Source organism: Perissodus microlepis, chromosome 10 (genome assembly GCF_051167445.1).
Source record: "Perissodus microlepis isolate ML-2025 ecotype Zambia chromosome 10, ASM5116744v1, whole genome shotgun sequence".
NCBI lineage: Eukaryota > Metazoa > Chordata > Actinopteri > Cichliformes > Cichlidae > Perissodus > Perissodus microlepis.
This window is the reverse complement of record NC_140470.1, coordinates 33,475,506-33,498,009: the sequence shown is the minus strand read 5'-3', so window position 1 is coordinate 33,498,009 and position 22,504 is coordinate 33,475,506. Positions and strand designations below refer to the sequence as shown.

Here is a 22,504-nt window from a genome sequence, read left to right as displayed (position 1 = left end):
GCAGACAAGCATTTTTCAGACCGTCAAACAAACTATCAGCACTGTTTCCTCCATGTGTGGATAACTGTGGTTCTCACTGTGGTTCTCTGGAGTGCCACAGCCTGAGGAACATTCCTGTAACCCCGACCAGACCTGTGCTTCAGCAGGTGTGGCAGTAATCGGGCGTGGGTGTGGCAGAGAAACTGAACTCTTCAGAAAATGTCATATTTTTCACTGTAGGTTTCTTAGTCTTCCCTGAGAACTTGAAAGAAGAATCAGCAGCACATTCTCACACAGGGCCAGGTACGTTTGGATTACCTTTCCCTTTAATAAACGAAAAGATTGTTTAAAAACTGATGGTTGTTTGTTTGTTTTTCTTGAACATGCTAAAATAATACAACAACAAGTCTCAGGAGCCTGAAAAGAAAAGCGCCTGGACTTCTTTAAGTTGCTTGAAGACGTTTCACCTCTCATCCGAGAAGCTTCTTCAGTTCTAAGGTCAAATGGTGGAGAGTCCCACATTTAAACCCAGTGGGAGTTTCCCCCCACAGAGGGACAAAGGACCCCTGATGATCCTCTAATCACATGAGCCAAGGTGTGAAACTGGGTGTGGGTCCCAATCAGCCAGGGTTTCAGGTGTGTTCATTGTGAAACCTGGCCCCACCTTATCATGTGATGTCCTGAGGTCAGATGGCCCAGGATGTGAGTGGGCGTTAAGGCGTCTGGGGAGGGAACTCAAAACTGGATTATAGATGGCAGACAGTTGGTGTCGTAAACCCCCGCCTCTGTTCAAAGATGGTCGCTCACAGTGGACATAGATGCTTCTTTCTCTCCTCTTTCAAACCATCTGTCCTCTCTGTCCAAAATGTGAACATTGGCATCCTCAAAGAGTGACCTTTGACCTTTAGATGCAGATGGACCGCTGAGTCTTGTCCTGTGGAGGTGGCTCTTCTGTGTTGTGCCATGCGCTTGTGAAGTGGCTGTTTGGTCTCTCCAGTGTAGAGGTCTGGGCATTCCTCGCTGCACTGTACAGCATACACCACACTGTTAAGTTTGTGTTTTGCAGTTTTGTGGGAGTCAAAGAGGAGGTACTGGTCCGTGTGTGTGGGTTTCAGGTAAACTTCAGTGTGGAGGTTTCCATTCTCTTCTCAGTCCAGGAATGGCAAACCAGGGAAGACAGAAAGGATAAGTTTGCCATTTAGGCTGAGAGGTGAAACTTCTTCAAGAAACTTAAAGAAGTCCAGACGCTTTTCTTTCCAAGCTCCTTAGACTACGATGACCTGAATGACTGAGAACCTTCACAGACAATATAACAACAACAAAGAACAGAAAACAACACAATCAAAACACACACGAGGAGAACAGAGATCTGATTCCTAAAAATAACTGAACATGTTCAGAAATGTCAGCGTGACACAGAAGAAGGCAAACATACCAGCTCACCGTGTTCACGGCACTGATCCAGACAGTTTTAACTGGATTCTGTGTGGTTGACTTTTCCTATTAAAACTTCTATTTGGCAGCGAGTCATGTTTCAGCAGAGCATGGCCTGAGGATCTGAGGGCAGACCACAGCAACCTCCCTGAACAGGTCCAGTAACCATGACAGTGGCAGACATCCAAGAAAGGGTCTCCAGTATGAAGAGTTGGACAGCACCAGGCCCTGACATGGTTCATGCCTACTGGCTGAAGAAGCTGACTGCACTCCACGAGCACCTGGCAGCACAAATGAACCAGCTGCTAGTTGAGGAGAGACACCCAGAATGGCTAACCAAAGGCCAGACAGTCCTGATCTTCAAGGACCCCCAGAAGGGACCGGTCCCCTCCAACTACCGACCAATGACCTGTCTCAGCACCACATGGAAGCTCCTGTCAGGCATCATAGCGGGTAAGATGAACAGGCACAATACATGAGCGGGGCACAGAAAGGGATGGGCAGGAATACCAGATGCACAAAACACCAGCTACTGGTAGACCAAGCAGTCAGCCGAGACTGCAGGACCAGGCCGACCAACCTGTGCACTGCCTGGATTGATTACAAGAAGGCCTATGACTCAATGCCCCACACCTGGATCCTGGAATGCCTAGAACTATATAAGATCAACAGGACCCTGAGAGCCTTCATCAGGAACTCAATGGAGATGTGGTGGACAACACTGGAGGCCAACCTCAAGCCCATAGCACAAGTCACCATCAAGTGCGGGATCTACCAAGGAGATGCTCTGTCCCCACCAAGTACCTGCAGAGGGTCAGGCAAGTCCTGAGGAGTCAGCTGGACGGTAAGAACAAGATCCGGGCTATCAACACCTACGTCCTGCCCGTGATCAGGTACCCTGCTGGGGTAATAGGCTGGCCAAAGGAGGAGATAGAAGCCACTGACATCAAGACATCAAGACAAAAAAGCTCCTGACCACACATAGAGGGTTTCACTCCAAGTCCAGCACCCTGAGGCTGCACGCTAAGCGAAGGAAGGAGGCCGAGGACTGGTGAGTGTCAGCACCACAGTCCAGGATGAGACAACGATCATCCACGAGCTTCTTGGAGAAGCTCATGGCTCTGCAATATAGATGAGATATTGGAGCAGAAGAACGGTAATTGAGAGAATTGAGAGACCTGGTGACCAGTGACGGACATTAGACCTACTTTAAAAATTGGATGCAGTTGTTTCCATTAAACCCAAACATTCACCATCTTGGCCCCCTTGGCACCAGCTGGATACTCAAGGCAAAAGCTGACGGGAATAAGAAAATTCTCCCTTAGATAACAAGACTGTGTTGTGACTCCTCCCCCTCATTCAAGGTCACCCGCGTTGACTGAAGATTGTTAACTTTTGCCTAACTGGGTGAAGGGACACTTTCTCTTGGCTGAACACGGAACACACATACACACAAACTGTCCGCGTGCTCAGTGAATATCTCAGGCAGCAGAAACCCAAGAAAGAGGAGGGAGACAAGGAACCATCATGGAAGGACAGGCCCCTGCACGGTATGAACCACCGACAGATAGAGGAGATGGCTGATATCCAGAAATCCTACCAGTGGCTGGACAAAGCTGGACTGAATATGACCAAATACGGCCTGGAAGTCCTGAGGTCAAAATGGGAGACGCCCCCTAGGATGGTGGAGAATGACCGAGCTCAGATCCTGTGGGACTTCCAGATACAGACGGACAAAATGGTGATGGCTAAAAAACTGACAGAGTGGTGGTAGACAAACAGAAGAAGACGGCCGTAGTGATCGATGTAGCGGTTCCCAATGACAGCAACATCAGGAAGAAGGAACACGAGAAGCTGGAGAAATACCAAGGGCTCAGAGAAGAGCACGAGAAGATGTGGAGGGTGAAGGTGACGGTGGTCCCAGTGGTAATCGGAGCACTAGGTGCGGTGACTCCCAAGCTAGGCGAGTGGCTGCAGCAGATCCCGGGAACAACATCGGAGATCTCTGTCCAGAAGAGCGCAGTCCTGGGAACAGCTAAGATACTGCGCAGGACCCTCAAGCTCCCAGGCCTCTGGTAGAGGACCCGAGCTTGAAGGGTTGACCGCCCACAGGGGCGAGAGGGGAATTTTATAGTATATATATATATATAACAAAAACCTTTTTGTCTGTTACTGCGCAACATGGAAACACTTCTAGTTGTGTGGATAGTGTTAAGTGTTACATGTGGCTCTATAACCTCCCACTGTTACATCATTAAGGGAGGAACCATGATCCGATTACAGCACACAGGTGAAATCCAGTTATTCACCAACAGGAAACAAAGAGAGCAACACGCAAACATGCACTGCACAGGTCAGTGCCTTTACAACTCTGATACTGATTTACTGCTCAGACAAACTTTGCATGAATATACTAAAGTTCATATAAGCTTAAGACCCACCTGTTTAACTAAACCTTGATTAGTTGTGCATCTTCACACCGTGTCCTCCTTTTTCCTTTTATTGAAAAATGTTTCATAGATACAAAGATGAAAGTACAGAAGGTAATGCTGTTTAGCCAGTTTGACTAAGTTCTTGTAAGGTTTGAGCAAATTGTGTTTACCTTTCTCTTCCTTGTTTTTTTTTAACAATGTGATGATTTCTGAATGGTATGGTGTTTAAATTTGAGTTATTTCCTGTTTTATTTTGGTAGGCATTGGTCCTTCTTTATTACTCTAAGTTTTTTTTTCTCCCTTTCTGGGTTTCCCCTTGTTGGCAGCTGTCTGACCCGATGGTGACCAATCAGTTTATACACCCTACAAACCGATCTTGAACCTTGAACCTGTCAAGATGAGTGTAATGAAGATGGATGATAAGGTCTGGGGAAAATGCCCTGAAAAGTTATGTAAGGCAAGTGTTGAATATCATAGAGAGCACAAAATAGTGTAAACTGACACACTGATCAAAGTAAGATATGAATAATCTAGTTATATAGTTTTTAAAGAGAAAGACTTGGTCACAAATCGGGAAACAGTTGTAGGTTAAAGCTAAAGTTAAAGACATTTAAAGTCAAATTTTGGAAGTTGCATAACATAAAGAGGAGGAGTTGGTGATAATACAACGGAGTCCCAGCAGAGCCCGTGTGTGTGTGTACGTGTGTGTGTGTGTGTGTACGTGCGTGTGTGTGTGTGTGTGTGCGTGTGTGTGTGTGTGTGTGTGTGTGTGTTCATCTTTGTCTGTCTGTCTCTATTATTACTGCTTTACGCTCTACACCTGGTTGCTTCGTTTTGTGTTGTTCTGTTTTGGTGTTTGTAAACATTTAAAAAGAAAGTTTAAAAAACTCTTTGGGTTTCCAAAGGATCTTTTGGAATGGTTGAATTTTAATTAGATCTAAAAATTTGAATCTACAAATGGCTGGACAAAGTGCACCAACAATATCGATATAATAGACTCCAATTTGTTCATGGGTTAGCATGTCTTTATCCTGTTTTCCTTCTCTCACCCCAACCAATCACAGCAGATGGCCCCGCCCCTCCCTGAGCCTGGTTCTGCTGGAGGTTTCTTCCTGTTAAAAGGGAGTTTTTCCTTCCCACTGTCACCAAAGTGCTTGTTCATAGGGGGTCATTTGATTGTTGGGTTTTCTCTCTAGCTATTATTGTAGGGTCTACTGTACAATGTAAAGCGCCTTGAGGTGACTGTTGTGGTGATTTGGCGCTGTGTAAATAAAATTGAATTGAAATACAGACAGTGTTTTGTGACAACTTCCTGTTATCCACTGCTTTTCCCCTGAGTTTCCCAGACATCAAACAACTGGCTCAAATCATACCTGACCTGCGAGCGAGTCCAAAGTTTGAAATGTCGGTCAAAGAGAGTTTGGCCATTCATTTGGAATGCCTCGCTTCCTGGTATTCCCAGCAGCAACAGTGATAGCGGCAGCGTCTTGCAGAAAAGACAGTGCCCTCGTCGTTGTTGTCACACCACACCTCACAACTGTAGATTTTGCCACTCCTAGTATTGTAGCAGTTTCTCAGATGGTTTTTTTTTCTGTTTTGGCAGATTAAGGATGGCTTATTTCACCTGCATGGAGAGCTCCTTTGACAGCATGATGTCTCTAAGATTGAAAACTGTCAGTGTGACAACAGTAAAGAGAGCCTATAACACAATACCTTCAGCAAGTTAGAATGAATAAACGACTCATATAAATGTGCTGTGTCTCATTATGAGTGATAATCAGCACCACCTTCACCATTTGCATGTTTCATATTCGTGTGTTTGTCTAAAAGGAGGATTTTACTCTACAAGCTCATGTCCAGCTATTCTGTGATCAGCTGCTGCTGCTGATTAGTACACTAAAGGGTGACACAGTGATGTCAGACCTGGTGTCCTGCTGATTCACAGATGTGGGAACAGCTGGCAGAGCTGCTTCACGATGACATCAACGAGTCACACAAACAGGAACAAAGATGCAACACTTTCAGAACCTCGGGAGAAAATAAGTGAAGAATTTTATTTTCGATAATTCATCGATCAGTGATTTGAAGGAGGAAAAAACCCCTGTCACGTGACTTTGTGTTTCCCTGCTAACAACATGGCTGCGGAGGATCTGCCGTCTGAGTTTGACGTGGTCATTCTGGGCACAGGTACTCCAACACCTGGTTTTAGGCTGTCTTCTAACCCGGACCATGTCGTGGCTGGGGCTCGGTCCGAAACATCCCGGGATCCCGGTGTAAACCGGACAAAACAGGGGTATGAGTAGGGATTAGCTTGCAGCTAACGGCCAATGCATTTTCAATAGCAGCGGCTAGCCGTTAACCCTCGGCCAGCGGTTAGCCCCTGGATACAGACATAGACTCAGCGCCCATAAGAGATATATTTGATAAATGTCTGATCACTAATTGATCACTTTAATAGGCAGGGCAGCGGCTGTTGGGCTGACGCTTACGTTAGGTCCTTTAGCTTTTATCAGGGTTAGCTCGCAGTGCCGCTAACAGAGGCTAGCACTCCTAACATCCATCTGTTTCTTATGGATAGGAAGCTAACGGCTAGGCTAAGTGATGCTAACTGTGTTTGTGTGTCAGGATGAATCAGCTGTCTGTGTGATCGAGTTATGGTATCGGAACAGAACCACTGAACCACTTTGAGTCCTAATGATCGACAGTCAATATTTAGGGTTTACTTTCATAATTATCAGTAGTAAAGTGATCACATGTTATCAATAACCTGATCGATACAGGATCAGTGCTTTCTTCTCTCCTTATCTCCTGTCCTTCATTTGTCTCTCGTTTGTTTTCCTCATCTACTTGTTTCCTTTTTCTTTCCAAGTTCCTTGTTTCCTTTCTTCCGTTTCCTGACCTTGTTTCCTTGTCTCCTGCTCTTGTTTCTGTCCTGTCCGTGTTTCTAATTGTTCCCTCTCCTCCATTCCCTGTTTTCTTTCCTTGGTTCTTGTCCCCTTGTCTCCTCTTCTTGTTTTCTCTGCTATCTTGACTCGTTGTCTCCTTGTTTCCTCTCTCCTTGTGTCCTCCTCTCATGTAACTTCTTGTCTCTTTTCCTTCTTTTTCTTCCTAATTGTGCCTCCTAGACGTCTTTTTGTCTCCTCTCCTTCTGCTCTGTCCTTATTGTTTCTCCTTGTTCATTCCCTCCTCTGGTATCTCTCCTTGTTTTGTCTCCTAGACTTTTCTCCTTGTTTCCTTTCCTGTTATTATTGATGATAGATTTTGTGTGCAGGTTGTGCTGAGGCCTGGTTTCTGTCTCCTTGTTTCCTTTCCTAGCTCTCCTTCCTTATGTCCCCTCATTCCTGTTGCCTGCTGCTGCTTATTGATTATTGATTGTGTGATCAGGTCTTGCTGAGTCGGTGGTGGCAGCCGCGTGTTCCAGAGTTGGACAGAGAGTTCTTCACGTCGACAGGTCATTACTTATTCATCAAGAACACTTACTGATTAATAATCAATGTTATCAATTACAGAATGTTTTCAAAGGTGAGGTAAAAATCAATAAGTATCTGCTGAATTGATGTATTTGTATATTGATAACTGAGGGCGTTGCTATAGAAACGCCTTCACATTACAGCAATAAAATATTTTATCAGAGATAGATCAATGAGTGTCAGAATAAGAGCATAGAGCGATGCTTTTATTGTGGAAGTGACAGCTTCCTGTGTGTCTTTAGGCGGAGCTACTATGCAGCCAATTGGGCGAGCTTCACCTTCAATGCTCTGCTCACCTGGATACAGGAGCATCAAGTAAGCGTTACTGATTGTCAGGTTGTTGATTTGGTGGGCGGGGCCAGATGCCCAACAGGAAGTCATCAGTGACAGTTTCCTGTGTGTTTGTAGGCAGAGTCTCTGTCAGAGGAGGTCCAGGATCGGTCGAGCTTGGTGGAAGAAGGGGAGGAGCTGATCTACCTGTCAGGCTCAGACTCCGCCTCCATCAGTAACCTGCAGGTGTTCTGCTACGTCAGGTAAACTCCTGCATACCTGTAAGGTCACATCAATCAGAGATCAGTTTATTGATTAAGGTATCAATACGTCTCAGTGAGGAAGCCGAGGAGGAGGAGGAGCCTCCAAACACCACAGAAGAAGAAGAGGCGGGAGCAGCAGGTGAAGACGCTGCTAAAGAGCCATCAGAGACCGAATCAGCAGGTCTGTCTTATATTGATCCTGTATCGACTCTCTGAGCTTTGATTAGCAGGTTTTAAACCAATCAGCTCTTTCAGGTTCAAAAGAAGAAGAAACAGGTGAGGCCGCTGAGGGAGACGAGCAGGTGAGGAAGAGCAGCCCTCCCCTGACATTCACATCAATTCCTGATTGGCCAGCTTCGAACAATAATAACTGCATACTTCCTCCAATCACAGGCTGCTCAGGAACAGGGGGAGGAGCCAGAAGCGGATCAGCCACAGCCCTCTGCTCCTCCCAGCCAATCAGAGCCAACCAGGAAGAAAATCAGCTACACCCAGCTGGTAAAGGAAGGACGCCGGTTCAACATCGACCTGGTTTCTAAGGTAACGTGACATCAGCACAGCAAAGGACAGTCCTCTCGGCCAATCGTGTCCCTCGGTGTATCCCACTGCTTTTTGATTGGTTGTTTGACCCGAGCTCCGTGTGCTTCATCTTCATCTCCCTCCAGCTCATGTACTCTCGCGGCTCATTGGTTGACCTGCTCATCAAATCAAACGTCAGTCGCTATGCAGAGTTCAAGAACGTGACCAGGATACTGACCTATCGCCACGGCAGCGTGGAGCAGGTACGAGCTGCTCTGTCTCTGTGTGTCGGTCATGTCTGCATGAGAACGACAGAAACAACAGTCGCACTCAGACGAGTGAAATCAACACAACAAACACAGGTGTCATCACATCAGCACCTGCTCTGAAAGGTCGAAACTCTTCACAAGCTGCTGCAAACATGCAGCTCAGACTGAGAGGGATCATATTTGAAGGACAATTCAATTCAATTCAATTTTATTTATATAGCGCCAAATCACAACAAAAGTCGCCTCAAGGCACTTCATAGATACAGAGAAAAACCCAACAATCATATGACCCCCTATGAGCAAGCACTTTGGCGACAGTGGGAAGGAAAAACTCCCTTTTAACAGGAAGCAACCTCCGGCAGAACCAGGCTCAGGGAGGGGCGGGGCCATCTGCTGCGACCGGTTGGGGTGAGAGAAGGAAGACAGGATAAAAGACATGCTGTGGAAGAGAGACAGAGGTTAATAACAGATATGATTCAATGCAGAGAGGTCTGTTAACACATAGTGAGTGAGAAAGGTGACTGGAAAGGAAAAACTCAATGCATCATGGGAATCCCCGGCAGCCTACGTCTATTGCAGCATAACTAAGGGAGGATTCAGGGTCACCTGGTCCAGCCCTAACTATATGCTTTAGCAAAAAGGAAAGTTTGAAGCCTAATCTTGAAAGTAGAGATAGTTTCTGTCTCCCGAATCCAAACTGGAAGCTGGTTCCACAGAAGAGGGGCCTGAAAACTGAAGGCTCTGCCTCCCATTCTACTTTTAAATACTCTAGGAACAACAAGTAGGCCTGCAGAGCGAGAGCGAAGGACAGACAGCAGACCTGTGAGCGAGAGCTCTCCTCAGACAGGTGTGATGAATCAGGGCTGTTTGATCCCACAGGTAGAAATCAGAGTCACAGTTACTGTGTTGTGTGAACTACTTTCTCTATGTTTGTGTAGGAAACAAAGTAAATGTTGAGGTGAAGTAGGTCTTAAATGGTTTTGGCATCGACCTGTGAGAGTGGCAGCTGTGTCGCCTCCACGTTTGGCTCGGTGATGGTGTGGTGCCAGAGACGGGTTTGTTCAGAGGTCTGTGAGGGTGGTCTCGGGCCTGGGCAGCTAAGTTTGGTTGACCTGCGCAGGCTGTTTTATAAGAGTCAAACCATTAAACTGCACACTGATGACAGCAGCTAACCTAGCAGGTTCTGTCGGGACTGAATTAGATAAATAATAAACACCTGTCTGCGCTCACCTGTCTGCGTTTACCTGTCTGTGCTCACCTGTCTGCATTTACCTGTCTGTGCTCACCTGTCTGCATTTACCTGTCTGTGCTCACCTGTCTGCGCTCACCTGTCTGCGTTTACCTGTCTGTGCTCACCTGTCTGCGCTCACCTGTCTGCGCTCACCTGTCTGCGTTTACCTGTTTGTGCTCACCTGTCTGCGCTCAGCTGTCTGCGTTTACCTTTCTGCGTTTACCTGTTTGTGCTCACCTGTCTGCGTTTACCTGTTTGTGCTCACCTGTCTGCGTTTACCTGTCTGCGCTCACCTGTCTGCGTTTACCTTTCTGCGTTTACCTGTCTGCGCTCACCTGTCTGCGTTTACCTGTCTGTGCTCACCTGTCTGCGTTTACCTGTCTGCGCTCACCTGTCTGCGCTCACCTGTCTGCGTTTACCTGTTTGTGCTCACCTGTCTGCGCTCAGCTGTCTGCGTTTACCTTTCTGCGTTTACCTGTTTGTGCTCACCTGTCTGCGTTTACCTGTCTGCGTTTACCTGTTTGTGCTCACCTGTCTGCGTTTACCTGTCTGCGCTCACCTGTCTGCGTTTACCTTTCTGCGTTTACCTGTTTGTGCTCACCTGTCTGCGTTTACCTGTCTGCGCTCACCTGTCTGCGTTTACCTTTCTGCGTTTACCTGTCTGCGCTCACCTGTCTGCGTTTACCTGTTTGTGCTCACCTGTCTGCGTTTACCTGTTTGTGCTCACCTGTCTGCGTTTACCTTTCTGCGTTTACCTGTCTGCGCTCACCTGTCTGCGTTTACCTGTCTGTTTTTCGGGCTGCCACAAATGATTATTTTGATCGTCGACTAGTCACTGATTATTTTTGCGATTAGTCAACTAATCAGATCATCATCCATTGGACGTACAACTTACAGCTTATTGCACCAGCAGCATCTGCTCTTATATAACTATCATTAGCTTACAGCTTGAAGTGTTTAAGGTATGTGCTAACTAAAAATAAAGACAAGATGATAGTTTATTAAAGATTGTCTCGGTTAGGGATGGGTATCGAAAACCGGTTCTTTGTTGTCCCACACGGCGCCTAAGCAGCTCAAATGCTCAAAAGTTTGGTTATACTTTACGAGAACGGATGACAACAGGGCAACTTGCAATACTTGCAAAGCAGATATTTCATTTAAGGGAGGAAACACTACGAATATGCAAAAGCATTTGCTCACAAAACACGCGATGACCTTAAATGAATGTCGTGTTTTTAATTCGCTCCGGACTCGTGAATCTCAGCCCAGCAGCAGCGGTAACGTTTGCACGTCCTCTCCCGTTAATGCGGCAGGTAAATAATCAACTAACAGTGCATATTATGTTAGCGCGATCTGCCTTATTACAAAACCTGCCATTACTGTGCATTTAGGTGACCATGATGAGAGAGACAGAGTCTGGCTCAGATGCTGGCAGTTCTCGCTGCAGTCTACCGGTAGCGTCTCCTTTCAGGCCAGGATAGACGAATGTCACCGAGCAGTGACTCAGTTTGTGGTAAAAGGCTTGCACCCATTTGCCACAGCAGATGATTTTCAGTAAGTGAATGTGTTTAATTGTAGGCAGGGACATTACTGGATATTCTTGTGTAACTGCTACAGAATAATTTATGTTATACTTTGTTATTGCTACAGAAGAATATTTATTTTATTATTTTACATTTACAATTTTTTTCCTGGGGACCCTGTGACACCCCATTGAAGAGCCGTAGGCTGGATCTCTTAAGATCTCACTGTTGGGTTTGTAAGGCCATGTTACTCCTAAATTTCTATCTTGTTCAAAGAGAAGATATAAAACAAAGTTCTAAGCTAATCGACCTTAGTGTTCTCCTTTTTTTAAAAAGACTCGATAAAGAATCGAAAATGGAATCGGAATCGTGAAAATCTTATCAATACCCATCCCTAGTCTCAGTGGAGTTTAATAAACTCAGCCGTCTGCTCCTTGCTGTCTAAAATATAACGGGACACCGGAGTAAATTCTCGAGCATCTCACACTTCTGATAATCAGCTGTCTGCCTGACGTTTATTCAGCTGTGTAAAAACTTTAATCTCAGCCAAACCGATTTACTCAGGAACAAATAAAATACTGAAAAAAGCCAAACAATAACATTTTTAAGTTATCTAAATGACTTATATATCACGTTTAACCTGAGTAGCGAAAGACGGCGGTGGGTTTGAAAACGATTTGCCAGGAGTCCGGTGTTCTCACGGCTCTATTGAGCCTTGCCCCCGGCTAGCTATCGAGCTAGTGGGTAACAGACGCCTCCGAAAACGTCGGAGCGCTTTTGAAAATATGTGGTGTCTTGATAAACTGAGCACAGCTACATTCTCGCCTGAAAATATGTTAAACGTTTATTTTGTGACCCAGAAAGAATAATAAGAGTAATATTAAAACTAACTAGCTGCCGCCATTGTTGGAAACTGAGCAGGGCCGCGCTATGAATTCTGGGATAGGTTGGGCCATGAAGGATACACCCGACCCATCCTTCAAATTTGTCGGCCGCATTTGTCGGAGTCTTCGAATTTGGACAGTCTTCGTCGTGTCGCTGTTACGTAATCGGCCTACAAATGCGGGCACAGGAGGATGCGGTTCCTGAATTTGGAAACAGCTACGATACCGGACACAGCTTCTTCTTCTTCTTCTTCAGGGTTTAACGGCAGCTGGCATCCTTGTACATGCAGTGCTGCCATCTTCTGTTTCAGTCCGTTATTACACTCTTAAATCCTGCTACTTATTCCTGCGTCTTTTGGGATCTTGCAAAGCTTCAAACGACGCGTCGACTATTAAATTAGTCGTTGGCGATTTTGATAGTCGACATAATCGTGACTAGTCGACTAATCGTGGCAGCCCTACTGTGTTTACCTGTCTGTGCTCACCTGTCCGTGCTCACCTGTCCGTCAGGTGCCCTGTAGCAGAGCAGACGTGTTTGCAAGCCGTCAGCTGTCTGTGGTTGAAAAGAGGAAGTTGATGCGTTTCCTGACTTCCTGTGTGGAGGAGACGGAGGAGCACCAAGGTGAGATGCCTCACCTGTCCACCTGCTGACATCATAAGGTCACTCTTACCAACATCAGATGATTGTGGGTAATGATGCACTTCCTCCCCATCCTCTAGCTTACACCGGTCGGCCATTTTTGGAGTTCCTTCGTGAGCAGCAGCTGGGCGACAACCTGCAGCACTTCCTGCTTCACTCCATTGCCATGGTGACAGAAGACACACTCACCGAGGTGGGGCTCGCCTCCACGCGCCACTTCCTGCGCTGCCTGGGTCGCTATGGCAACACTCCCTTTCTGTTTCCTGTGTACGGACTTGGAGAGATTCCCCAGTGTTTCTGCAGGTAAGAACCAGTATTACAGCACTACTGTCAGTGAGTACTACTGTGCTCAGCTAGCAGGCTACTATGCACCCTGAGTCGCCCAGAGCTCACCTGTTGCGAGAACTGTTCGAGTTCTGATGTATTGAGTGTGACGTGGACGTGATGAAGCCACCAGAGTGACAAACGTGGTGAGTAACAGGTTACAGGTAACCAGGTACGTCGGTCAGGTGTCCGGGGAGGATCCGTCCTGACTCTCGGCTCTGTTCTTTATTCTTCTGCAGGAGCAGCTCTGCATGATTCACGGGTCATAATAATCTTTCTTTGTCTGATGCTGGGCCTCTGTGCAGCTGCTTTAGCCCATTTCATTCTGATTGGACAGCTTCTGGAAGCCTGCAGAGGGGCAGCAGCCAGTGCTTGGTGGTTCATGAGCTGATTTTACTTGTGCGATTATTTTAGTTTCATTAGCAGTTTTTTTCAGATGGAAACAGATGCTGAGTGGGCTCAGAGCAAAGGTCAAAGGTCATGTGACAGATGCTGTTATCACACCTACACACACACTCACACACACACACAGATTCCTGATTAAAGGAAAACAGAGCACTGTGTGTGTGATTTGGCTCGCCATCAAATAAATGAGAACACACACACGCTGTGATTAACACATGATGACACATTGATGTTACGTGTGTGTGTTAGCTCTGCGTGAGAAGGTCGACACAATCTCTCTCACACACACACACTTACAGCTGAGTGGAGTGTGTGTGTGTGTTTAATGAGAGCCCTTTGCTCTGATTTATGGAGCAGCTGTAATTTCATTATGTTATTAATCTATGGCGGTGTTGGAGGGGGAGGGGCCAGTAATACAGACAGACAATTGGCTGAGACACCACGGTAACCACACCATCAGACATCCTGCTCCTTAATCCTTAATACTGCCTTAATAAAACTTTTATTTTGAAAGTCTCGCTGGAGGTCAGGAAGTGCGTGTGGTGTCCAGATACTTGTGCACAGACAGGTCACATGTTCTCCTGCGTGCTGATTGGCTGCTTTGTTGTTGTGTGTTTCAGGATGAGTGCTGTGTTTGGAGGGATCTACTGCCTGAGACACTCGGTCAGCTGCCTGATCGTGGACAAGGACTCCAACAGGTACACCTGCCGTACCTGCAGTACTGTAGTACTGGTACTGCTTTCTGTAGTACCACAGCCAGCACGTACTTGGCTCGACTTGGTTTTAAGTGTTTTGCCTAAGATAGCTGATAGTACTGGTACTGGGTACTTTATTAGTACCTACTCAGCTGGGGGTCCGAGTGAGGTGAGTCAAGCTGACAGTGTGATGTCATCAGACTGTGAGTGATGTCACTGGATGGGTCACAAGAGCAACTCCATCACTAGAATCAAACCTCTGAGTAGAGCGCAGTAGAGTAGACTGTGACTGACAGGTGAGAGGTCTCAGACTCAGCTTCCTGTCGGGCTGGTGTTTGGCCTTCGCTTCCTCCCCTCTGTTCTCTGCTCTGTTTAAAGTCTCGCTCATCGTTAAACAACACTTCCTGTGGCATTTCAAATTAAATGTTTGTGGTTGGATGTTTCAGGAGAAACTTTTGTTTCTTATACTTCACAGTTTTTCAAATCTAAAGTTGACAGAGAGAAAAACCAGAGTTATAAAATCAAACATGGAGGTGAGGAAATATGTGTTTACATCAAACACACACATCCCTGTCCTCTGACTGTCTCCATGGTAACACATACACACAGACACACACACACGTGCATCATGCTAACCTGCAGGGTGTGTTCGTTTGGTTTGGCCACGCCCCCGAGCGTTTCCGGAGCTTTTAATTGGCCGCTGCTGTGAATCACTTCCTGCTTAGTTATTATCATTTGTGTTTAACCTTTAACTTAATTAAAGGCTGAACAAACAGCACTGATCACACAGGCTGCCACGGCAACCACTCTGTCTGTGTGTGTGTGTGTGTGTGTGTGTGTGTGTGTGTGTGTGTGTGTGTGTGTGTGAGAGAGGAACCTTCCTGTGCTGAGCTGTGATTGGACGATAATTTATGATCAGTAAAATATTCAATTTATGGAGAGGAAATGAACATCATAATTTAACCTCTGAGGCTCTTCATCAGCCCGCGGCCGCCTCCCCCTCCTCCCCCTCCTCCTCCCCCTCCTCCTCCCCCTCCTCCCCCTCCTCTCTGATAGATGACTCCTCTCTGCACGCCTCCCTCTCTCTCTCTCTGTCAGTGTCTCTCTATCATTGTTTGCAGCCTCATCAGTTTTCTGATTAAATGATTGATTGACAGGCAGGTTTGTATATGGAAGGTCACACACACACACACACACACACACACACAGCCTGTTAGCATCCCTCCTGGTAAATTAAAGTTATAAATCACAGGCTGCAGTAATCAGATTACTCTGGGTCAGCTGTTGGTTTCCTGTGTTTGTACTGAACCACAGACGACTGTATGAAGCTAAAATCAGACAGATTGTCGGTGGACTGTTTGTTCTGATGTTCGCATCATTTCCTGCAGTGATGACGGAGCTCGTTTTTATTCTGCACTGGTTCAAATGTAACCAGTCTGTCAGTCGCTCGACTGCGTTTAGCTGAAAATCTTAAATGAGACAGATTCTTAATGGAGTTCTGAACTGTATAGCTGGTGTTTCATGGTTTCCTCCTGGGAGCTTCAGTTTGATCAGTTTGTTGATGAGAAAACGTCAGAGACGTTTCAGTTACAGCTGAAAACAGGTCGCTGTGACTGATGATCCGTCTGGTTGTTGTTCGTTACTGAGACTGTGGAGTAAAAATGCTAACGCAGCTAAAAGGCGCCCTGACTGTGTGTGTGTGTGTGCAGGTTATGGATGAGGCCCGTGTGCATCATTATTCGCAGTAATCGGGTGGAGCTGTGTGGAGGCGGCCTTGAGAGGCTGCAGAGTGGAGCAGGCCGATCCATCATGGTCGCCCTGAGCCCGGCGCTCATTATGACTGCGGTTATCATCGGTGTTTTAATAAAGCGGGCTGAGCGGGTCACTGCGCGTCTCGAGGACGACTCAGAGTTCTTAAAGTCTCAAACTTCATAAAGCAGTTCAATATTTATCTGCTGCCTCAGACTCACAGAGGTGGTTGCAGCTTATACTTATTTATCTAATAAGCGGTTCCGCTCCTGCGTCAGGTGATGATGTCATAGCGTCATCATTGAGCTGGTCTGTTATGAACCCACGTCTGAGAATAATAACAGGAAACATGATGCTGTAAACATGTTTAGTCTAACACCGACTCACTTCCTGCTTCCTGTTTCAGTTCAAAGGTCAGTGTCAGGATTAAAGTCAGCCAGTGGTTGGTGTATAAAGTCATGTGACCCTCGTCAGGACCAGGTGCTCGGTGGTCTGATCGGTGACATCGCGGCATCTCTGCTGTTGTTTCAGGTGTAAGGCGGTGATTGACAGCCGAGGACAGCGAATCAGCTGCAGCCATTTTGTGGTGGAAGACGGCTTTGTGGGGGCAGACCGGCAGGTGACCACGCCCACCAGGTCAGTATCAACCAATCACTGATTTCTGATTGTTGATGAGATCTAATGTATCTAAATGTGTCTGTGTGTGTGTGTCTCTGTGTGCGTGTCTCTGTGTGTGTGTGTGTGTGTGCGTGCGTGTGTCTCTGTGTGTGTGTCTCTGTGTGTGTGTCTCTGTGTGCGTGTCTCTGTGTGTGTGTGTGTGTGTGCGTGTGTGTCTCTGTGTGTGTGTCTCTGTGTGCGTGTCTCTGTGTGTGTGTCTCTGTGTGCGTGCGTGTGTCTCTGTGTGTGTGTCTCTGTGTGCGTGTGTGTCTCTGTGTGTGTGTGTGTCTCTGTGTGTGTGTGTGTCTCTGTGTGCCTCTGTGTGTGTGTCTCTGTGTGCGTGCGTGTGTGTGTGTCTCTGTGTGCGTGTGTGTCTCTGTGTGCGTGCAGGTTGCTGAGCAGAGCCGTCCTGATCACCGACGCCTCCGTCCTGCCCGGTGACTCGGAGCAGCAGGTTCGTCCGATCAGCACTGAACAAACATCAAAGCGAAGCAGCACCTGGTGTCACCTCCACGCTCACAGGGGGTGGAGTCTGTGCAGCGTTCAGATGACATCATCAGCCTGTAGAGTGATGTAATCACTGATGCGCTGCTGGAGGAACGCTGATTATTGTCAGACTCTCTGCACGCGCTCAGACCCGCCCTCTGCTCTCTGCAGGTGTCTCTGGTCACGGTTCCTCCAACAGACGGACGCCCGGCGGTGAACATGGTGGAGCTGAGCCCGTCCACCATGACCTGCATACCTGGGACCTGTGAGTTCACCTGTTGTGTGTCAGTGTGAGGAGATCTGCTGTAAGACGTTCTGATGTTTCAGGTTATCGTCGTTGACCAACCTGAGGCGGCTCGCTACATCGTCACGTCCTCAGCGTGCCGCCCTGGCCGCAGCTTCCTGTTTGTGTAGCTCCCAGCACATAAAACACAAACTCTCGGGTCGTCCTCGCGTCAGCAGGTCGTCTTCCTCTGACTCCGCCTGTACCAACATGGATTATTATGTTAAACCCTGACACTTTACCCAGAATGCACTCTGTGAAGCTGTGACTGTGATGCTCACAGCTGGATGCAGAGACCAGGCTCAGTGCTCAGAAACTGATCTGGGTTCAGTTTTAGCAGAGGTTAGGCTGATTCTCAGGTGCAGCTGTGCTGGACCGATGAAGGTCAATCAGCCAATCGCAGCAGCTCGGAGCATGTAGTTCTGCTGCAGGTCAAACTGAGCTTCAGAGGAAGCAGGAAGCAGTGTTTCTCTGAGTTTATGGAGGAACCCTTACTGAGGTCAAAGGACAGTGGACTGACTGCTTTGAGCTGATTGGGAGGAAACAGGAAGTCACGTAACCCCTCGTTAGGAGCCGGGTCAGCTGAAGCAGACAAGGCCCAGCAGCGGCCGACCACAGCGGCCTTCCTGTCACAGGAACAGGAAACAGCTGCCGCTCCCAGAGAGCAGAAGATAGAGGAGCGACTCCTGCTGCGCTCAGACGGCCGCCTCAGAGCGAGGAGGAGACGCTCTGCTTCCTGCTTCGGGATGAAGAGTGAGGATGATGATGCTGACGTCCTTCAGCGTCCTTGAAGAGAAACGGCTGAAGCCTCCACAGAAACACTGATTAATGACCATCAGCACACACACACACACAGCAGGAGTGTGTGTGTGTGTTCCGCCTGTCAAATCTTCTTCTTCTTCTTCTTGTGCTGATGCTGCACTGTGATTGGTTACTGAGTCAGTGGGCTTGAACGCTTTAAAACAAAACACCATCGATCTAAAGACGCCGTCGCCTCCGTGTTTATTTTCCCCGAGGAGCCAGAGAAACCACAGGAAATGATCTGTGAGGCCCCAGGGAAACAACCAATCACCTGTGAGCAGATTCGGTTACTGCGGTGATAATGAGCTCTTAGACTGAAGGTCAGAATAAACCTGCTTCAAGACACAGAAACAAACGACACCTCTGTCTGCACGAGCATCCTGATCTCAGTTTCACCTGACAGACACACACCTGAGGGTCACACATGACAGACACACACCTGAGGGTCACACATGACAGACACACACCTGAGGGTCACACCTGAGGGTCACACCTGAGGCTCACACATGACAGACACACACCTGAGGGTCACACATGACAGACACACATGACAGACACACACCTGAGGGTCACACATGACAGACACACACCTGAGGGTCACACCTGAGGGTCACACATGACAGACACACACCTGAGGGTCACACCTGAGGGTCACACCTGTCCCCAGGTGTCAGGTTTCTGTCCTTCAGTGTTTCACGGTCTCTCTGATGATGTCTGTCTTTGTTGTATCCTTGTTAAAAGGAGCTTTTACTCGAGTACTTCAGTACTTTGAGTACTTTGAGTTTCAGTGGGGGTCACGTGACTCAGAAGACTTTAAACCATGTTTTTTCTGTCTGTTTAGATCTGGTCCACCTCACCTGTCGGTCGGTTGGCTCCGCCTACGAAGACCTGTCGCCAGTGGTAACCAGGATGTTCTGCACGGCAGAGTGTCAAGACCAAGGTAACACACACCCACACACACACACAGCCGGTTGGTTCCCAGTAAAACAAGTCAGACTTTATTGTAACTCTGGTTACAATAAAAACACTCAACTATTTATTTTAATACAGTTTCAGATCTTTGAACGTCACAGAAAATCTGTTTAAATACCACGAGGACAGAAAAGTTACGCTTTACTTTGAAAATCCGAACTTCTAAAAACCCCAAACAGCACGCTTGTAGTGTTTGTGGTGTTTGTAGTGTTTCTCACTGCTGTTTTCTGCTGTTTGGGTAAAATTCGCCGATTTTTGAATGGAGTTTGGTCCAGATTGACGTCACGTTTTCAGACATATTATGAGTAAAAGCTGAATACTCCTGGTCGGTGCAGAGCGACCGTTAACCCTTTCATCACTGCAGTCATGTGACCTGATACTGCACAGACGTGAACGCTCAGTGAGTCTTTGTGTCCTGATAACTTTGTCTCCTCCCTGACCTCCTCCTCTTCTTCTTGTTCTTCTCTTTAATTCATTCATCACCTTCTTCTGTGGTTTTAATTATAAGCAGAACACAGTAGCAGTGAGGATGGATGGATGCAGGTACAGAGAGATTCATCACAGCTGATGAGGGAGGTGGAGGGAAGCGCCTCCGTCATGTTCCTGTTAAACTTCCTGCTTCATTTACATCTTTTATTCGATTAAGTTTTGATTTATTGTAAAGTCTCATCACGCCGTCTCTGACACTGGCCAGACGTTAGAGGCATGAACACATTAAATTAGAGTTGCTGGTCCAGGATCGGACGGTGTACTGTCTACATTATAACATTTCATTTCCTTTGAAAACATCCCGACTCGTGTTCTTCTGCTGTAACACATTAGTGAAACGTGCTGTGGCGGCGTTTTTTTCTTCTATGATCTGAACTTTTTAATCTAATTATGTCCGTCTGCAGAAAACCGTCCAGCTGTCCTTTGGTGTCTGTACTTCAACATGGCCGACGGTTCCGGGGTGGAGCCTGAAGGTCACGACCTCCCGTCTAACGTGTACGTGTGCTCCGGCCCAGATGGCGCTCTGGGACACGAACACGCCATCAAACAGGTGAGATGTACCTTTCAGGCCGTGGTCCTCCTTCAGGTCGTGTTTGATGAATAAAAGTTTCTCTTTGTTCACGCAGCTGTGTGTCGGGGGAGGGGCAAACACGCACACACGCCTGTTTGCTGCTAGATTATCAGCTAGCTAGCTTCCAGAGACGCATATATAAATATAGGGTTAGCTGTGTATCAGGCTGTAAGCATGTTCATTTTAACATGGGAGTCTGTGGGATTGACTCGGTGCTGCCCCCGCTGGAACGTTAGAGGAACTGCAGGCGCTTCCTGTAATGTTTATGTGTGATTCTTTGTTTTCAGGCTGAGTCAATTTTCCTGAAGATTCTCCCCGAGGAGGAGTTCTGTCCTCCTGCTCCAAACCCCGAGGACATCATCTACGACGGGGAGAACGCCTCCCCCACCTCCACAGGAGAGGAGGAGGGGTTAACAGCAGCAGGGGGGGAGGGGGAGGAGAAACAGCAGGAGCAGCATGAGGAGGAGACGAGCCTTCAGCCTGAGGAGTAACCTGTAGATATAAAGTGTAAAGACCTCCTGCAGTGCATTGTGGGTAAAAGTTGCCTTTTTTATTTTTCTATGATTTCTGCTGTTTTTCTGTTTTATTTAAAAACTCATTAAAACCTCAACATGAAGACACGCCTCTGGCTCTGATTGGCTGTCACACACAGGGTCACACAGGACGTCTCTGCCAAAGGCTTCACTCAAGCAGCAAAGCCACGCCCCCACACAGACTGAAGCCGAGCACACCTGAAACAGGAAGTTTACCTGGCAGCTGCAGCTGTGATCAGACTCAGCTGTTGTTGTTTACTGTAACAGCTGTTTGTTTGTAAACAGGCCTCTGTGAAGCCTTCCAGATGTTTCTGCTCATGTTAATAAGCTCCTCTGTGAAGTCAGCCGGCGTCCCCTAATAAAGCGCTTGTACCACATGATGGCGCCTCGTGTTGACCTGTCATTATGAACACGATCATAAAAGCTACTCAACCAGGTGAGCTGCAGCTTCAGGGCTCTGATTGGACATTGGTCTGAAGGACTGTTTCCTGGATGACCGATCAACACAATTCAATTTTATTTATATGGCGCCAAATCACAACAAAAGTCGCTTCAAGGCGCTTCATAGGTACAGAGAAAAACCCAACAATCATATGACCCCCTATGAGCAAGCACTTTGGCGACAGTGGGAAGGAAAAACTCCCTTTTAACAGGAAGAAACCTGGAGGGGCGGGGCCATCTGCTGTGATTGGTTGGGGTGAGAGAAGGAAGACAGGATAAAGACATGCTGTGGAAGAGAGACAGAGGTTAATAACAGATATGATTCAATGCAGAGAGGTCTGTTAACACATAGTGAGTGAGAAAGGTGACTGGAAAGGAAAAACTCAATGCATCATGGGAATCCCCCGGCAGCCTACGTCTATTGCAGCATAACTAAGGGAGGATTCAGGGTCACCTGGTCCAGCCCTAACTATATGCTTTAGCAAAAAGGAAAGTTTGAAGCCTAATCTTAAAAGTAGAGATAGTTTCTGTCTCCCGAATCCAAACTGGAAGCTGGTTCCACAGAAGAGGGGCCTGAAAACTGAAGGCTCTGCCTCCCATTCTACTTTTAAATACTCTAGGAACAACAAGTAGGCCTGCAGTGTGAGAGCGAAGTGCTCTAATAGGGTGATATGGTACTACAAGGTCATTAAGATAAGATGGGGCCTGATTATTTAAGACCTTGTATGTGAGGAGCAGGATTTTGAATTCTGGATTTAACAGGAAGCCAAAACAGGAGAAATCTGCTCTCTCTTTCTAGTCCCTGTCAGGACTCTTGCTGCAGCATTTTGGATTAACTGAAGGCTTTTCAGGGAGTTTTTAGGACTTCCTGATAATAATGAATTACAGTCGTCCAGCCTGGAAGTAATAAATGCATGAACTAGTTTTTCAGCGTCACTCTGAGACAGGATATTTCTAACTTTAGAGAAGTTGCACAAATGGACACAGAGTAAATGTTCCCATGTTTAACAGCTCTGAGACATTTTATTTTGAAACTTTAGACATACAGGAAGTGTGACCAGCCTAAGGAAAAATTTTAGTGTTATTAAAACTTGATGGAAGTCTAAGGTGTGTTGCTTATGAAATCCATGAAATGCTACAGAGAAAATTACATTTTATTTATGTACTTAACACATTTTGAACTC

General features: G+C 47.0%; 1 protein-coding gene across 2 annotated transcripts; it reads left to right on the top strand.

Moving 5' to 3' along the window:
- Positions 1–5,764: 5,764 nt before the first annotated feature.
- Positions 5,765–21,259, top strand: chm (CHM Rab escort protein). 2 transcript variants are annotated; one of them, XM_084941157.1, is made up of 18 exons: positions 5,765–6,032; positions 7,230–7,296; positions 7,558–7,630; positions 7,724–7,848; positions 7,923–8,029; positions 8,104–8,150; positions 8,242–8,388; positions 8,514–8,630; positions 12,785–12,896; positions 12,995–13,217; positions 14,264–14,341; positions 16,619–16,723; positions 17,135–17,198; positions 17,402–17,495; positions 19,156–19,254; positions 20,180–20,325; positions 20,634–20,876; positions 20,999–21,259. In XM_084941157.1, exons 1-17 carry the CDS (start codon positions 5,981–5,983, stop codon positions 20,835–20,837), a joined length of 1,860 nt encoding a protein of 619 aa, XP_084797283.1. In that variant the 5' UTR covers positions 5,765–5,980; the 3' UTR covers positions 20,838–20,876; positions 20,999–21,259. The 2 variants fall into 2 exon arrangements, with proteins under 2 accessions (XP_084797283.1, XP_084797281.1); XM_084941155.1 differs by having other exon boundaries at positions 20,634–21,259.
- The last annotated feature ends 1,245 nt before the right edge of the window (positions 21,260–22,504 follow it).

What these genes read in the sequence shown, in the direction of transcription:
- chm (XM_084941157.1), top strand. Translation starts at nt 5,981, where the DNA reads ATGGCTGCGGAGGATCTGCCGTCTGAGTTTGACGTGGTCATTCTGGGC. An exon ending in ATTCCCCAGTGTTTCTGCAG is followed by an intron (nt 13,218 to 14,263) that starts GTAAGAACCAGT and finishes TGTGTGTTTCAG; the next exon opens with GATGAGTGCTGTGTTTGGAG. An exon ending in GGCAGAGTGTCAAGACCAAG is followed by an intron (nt 19,255 to 20,179) that starts GTAACACACACC and finishes GTCCGTCTGCAG; the next exon opens with AAAACCGTCCAGCTGTCCTT.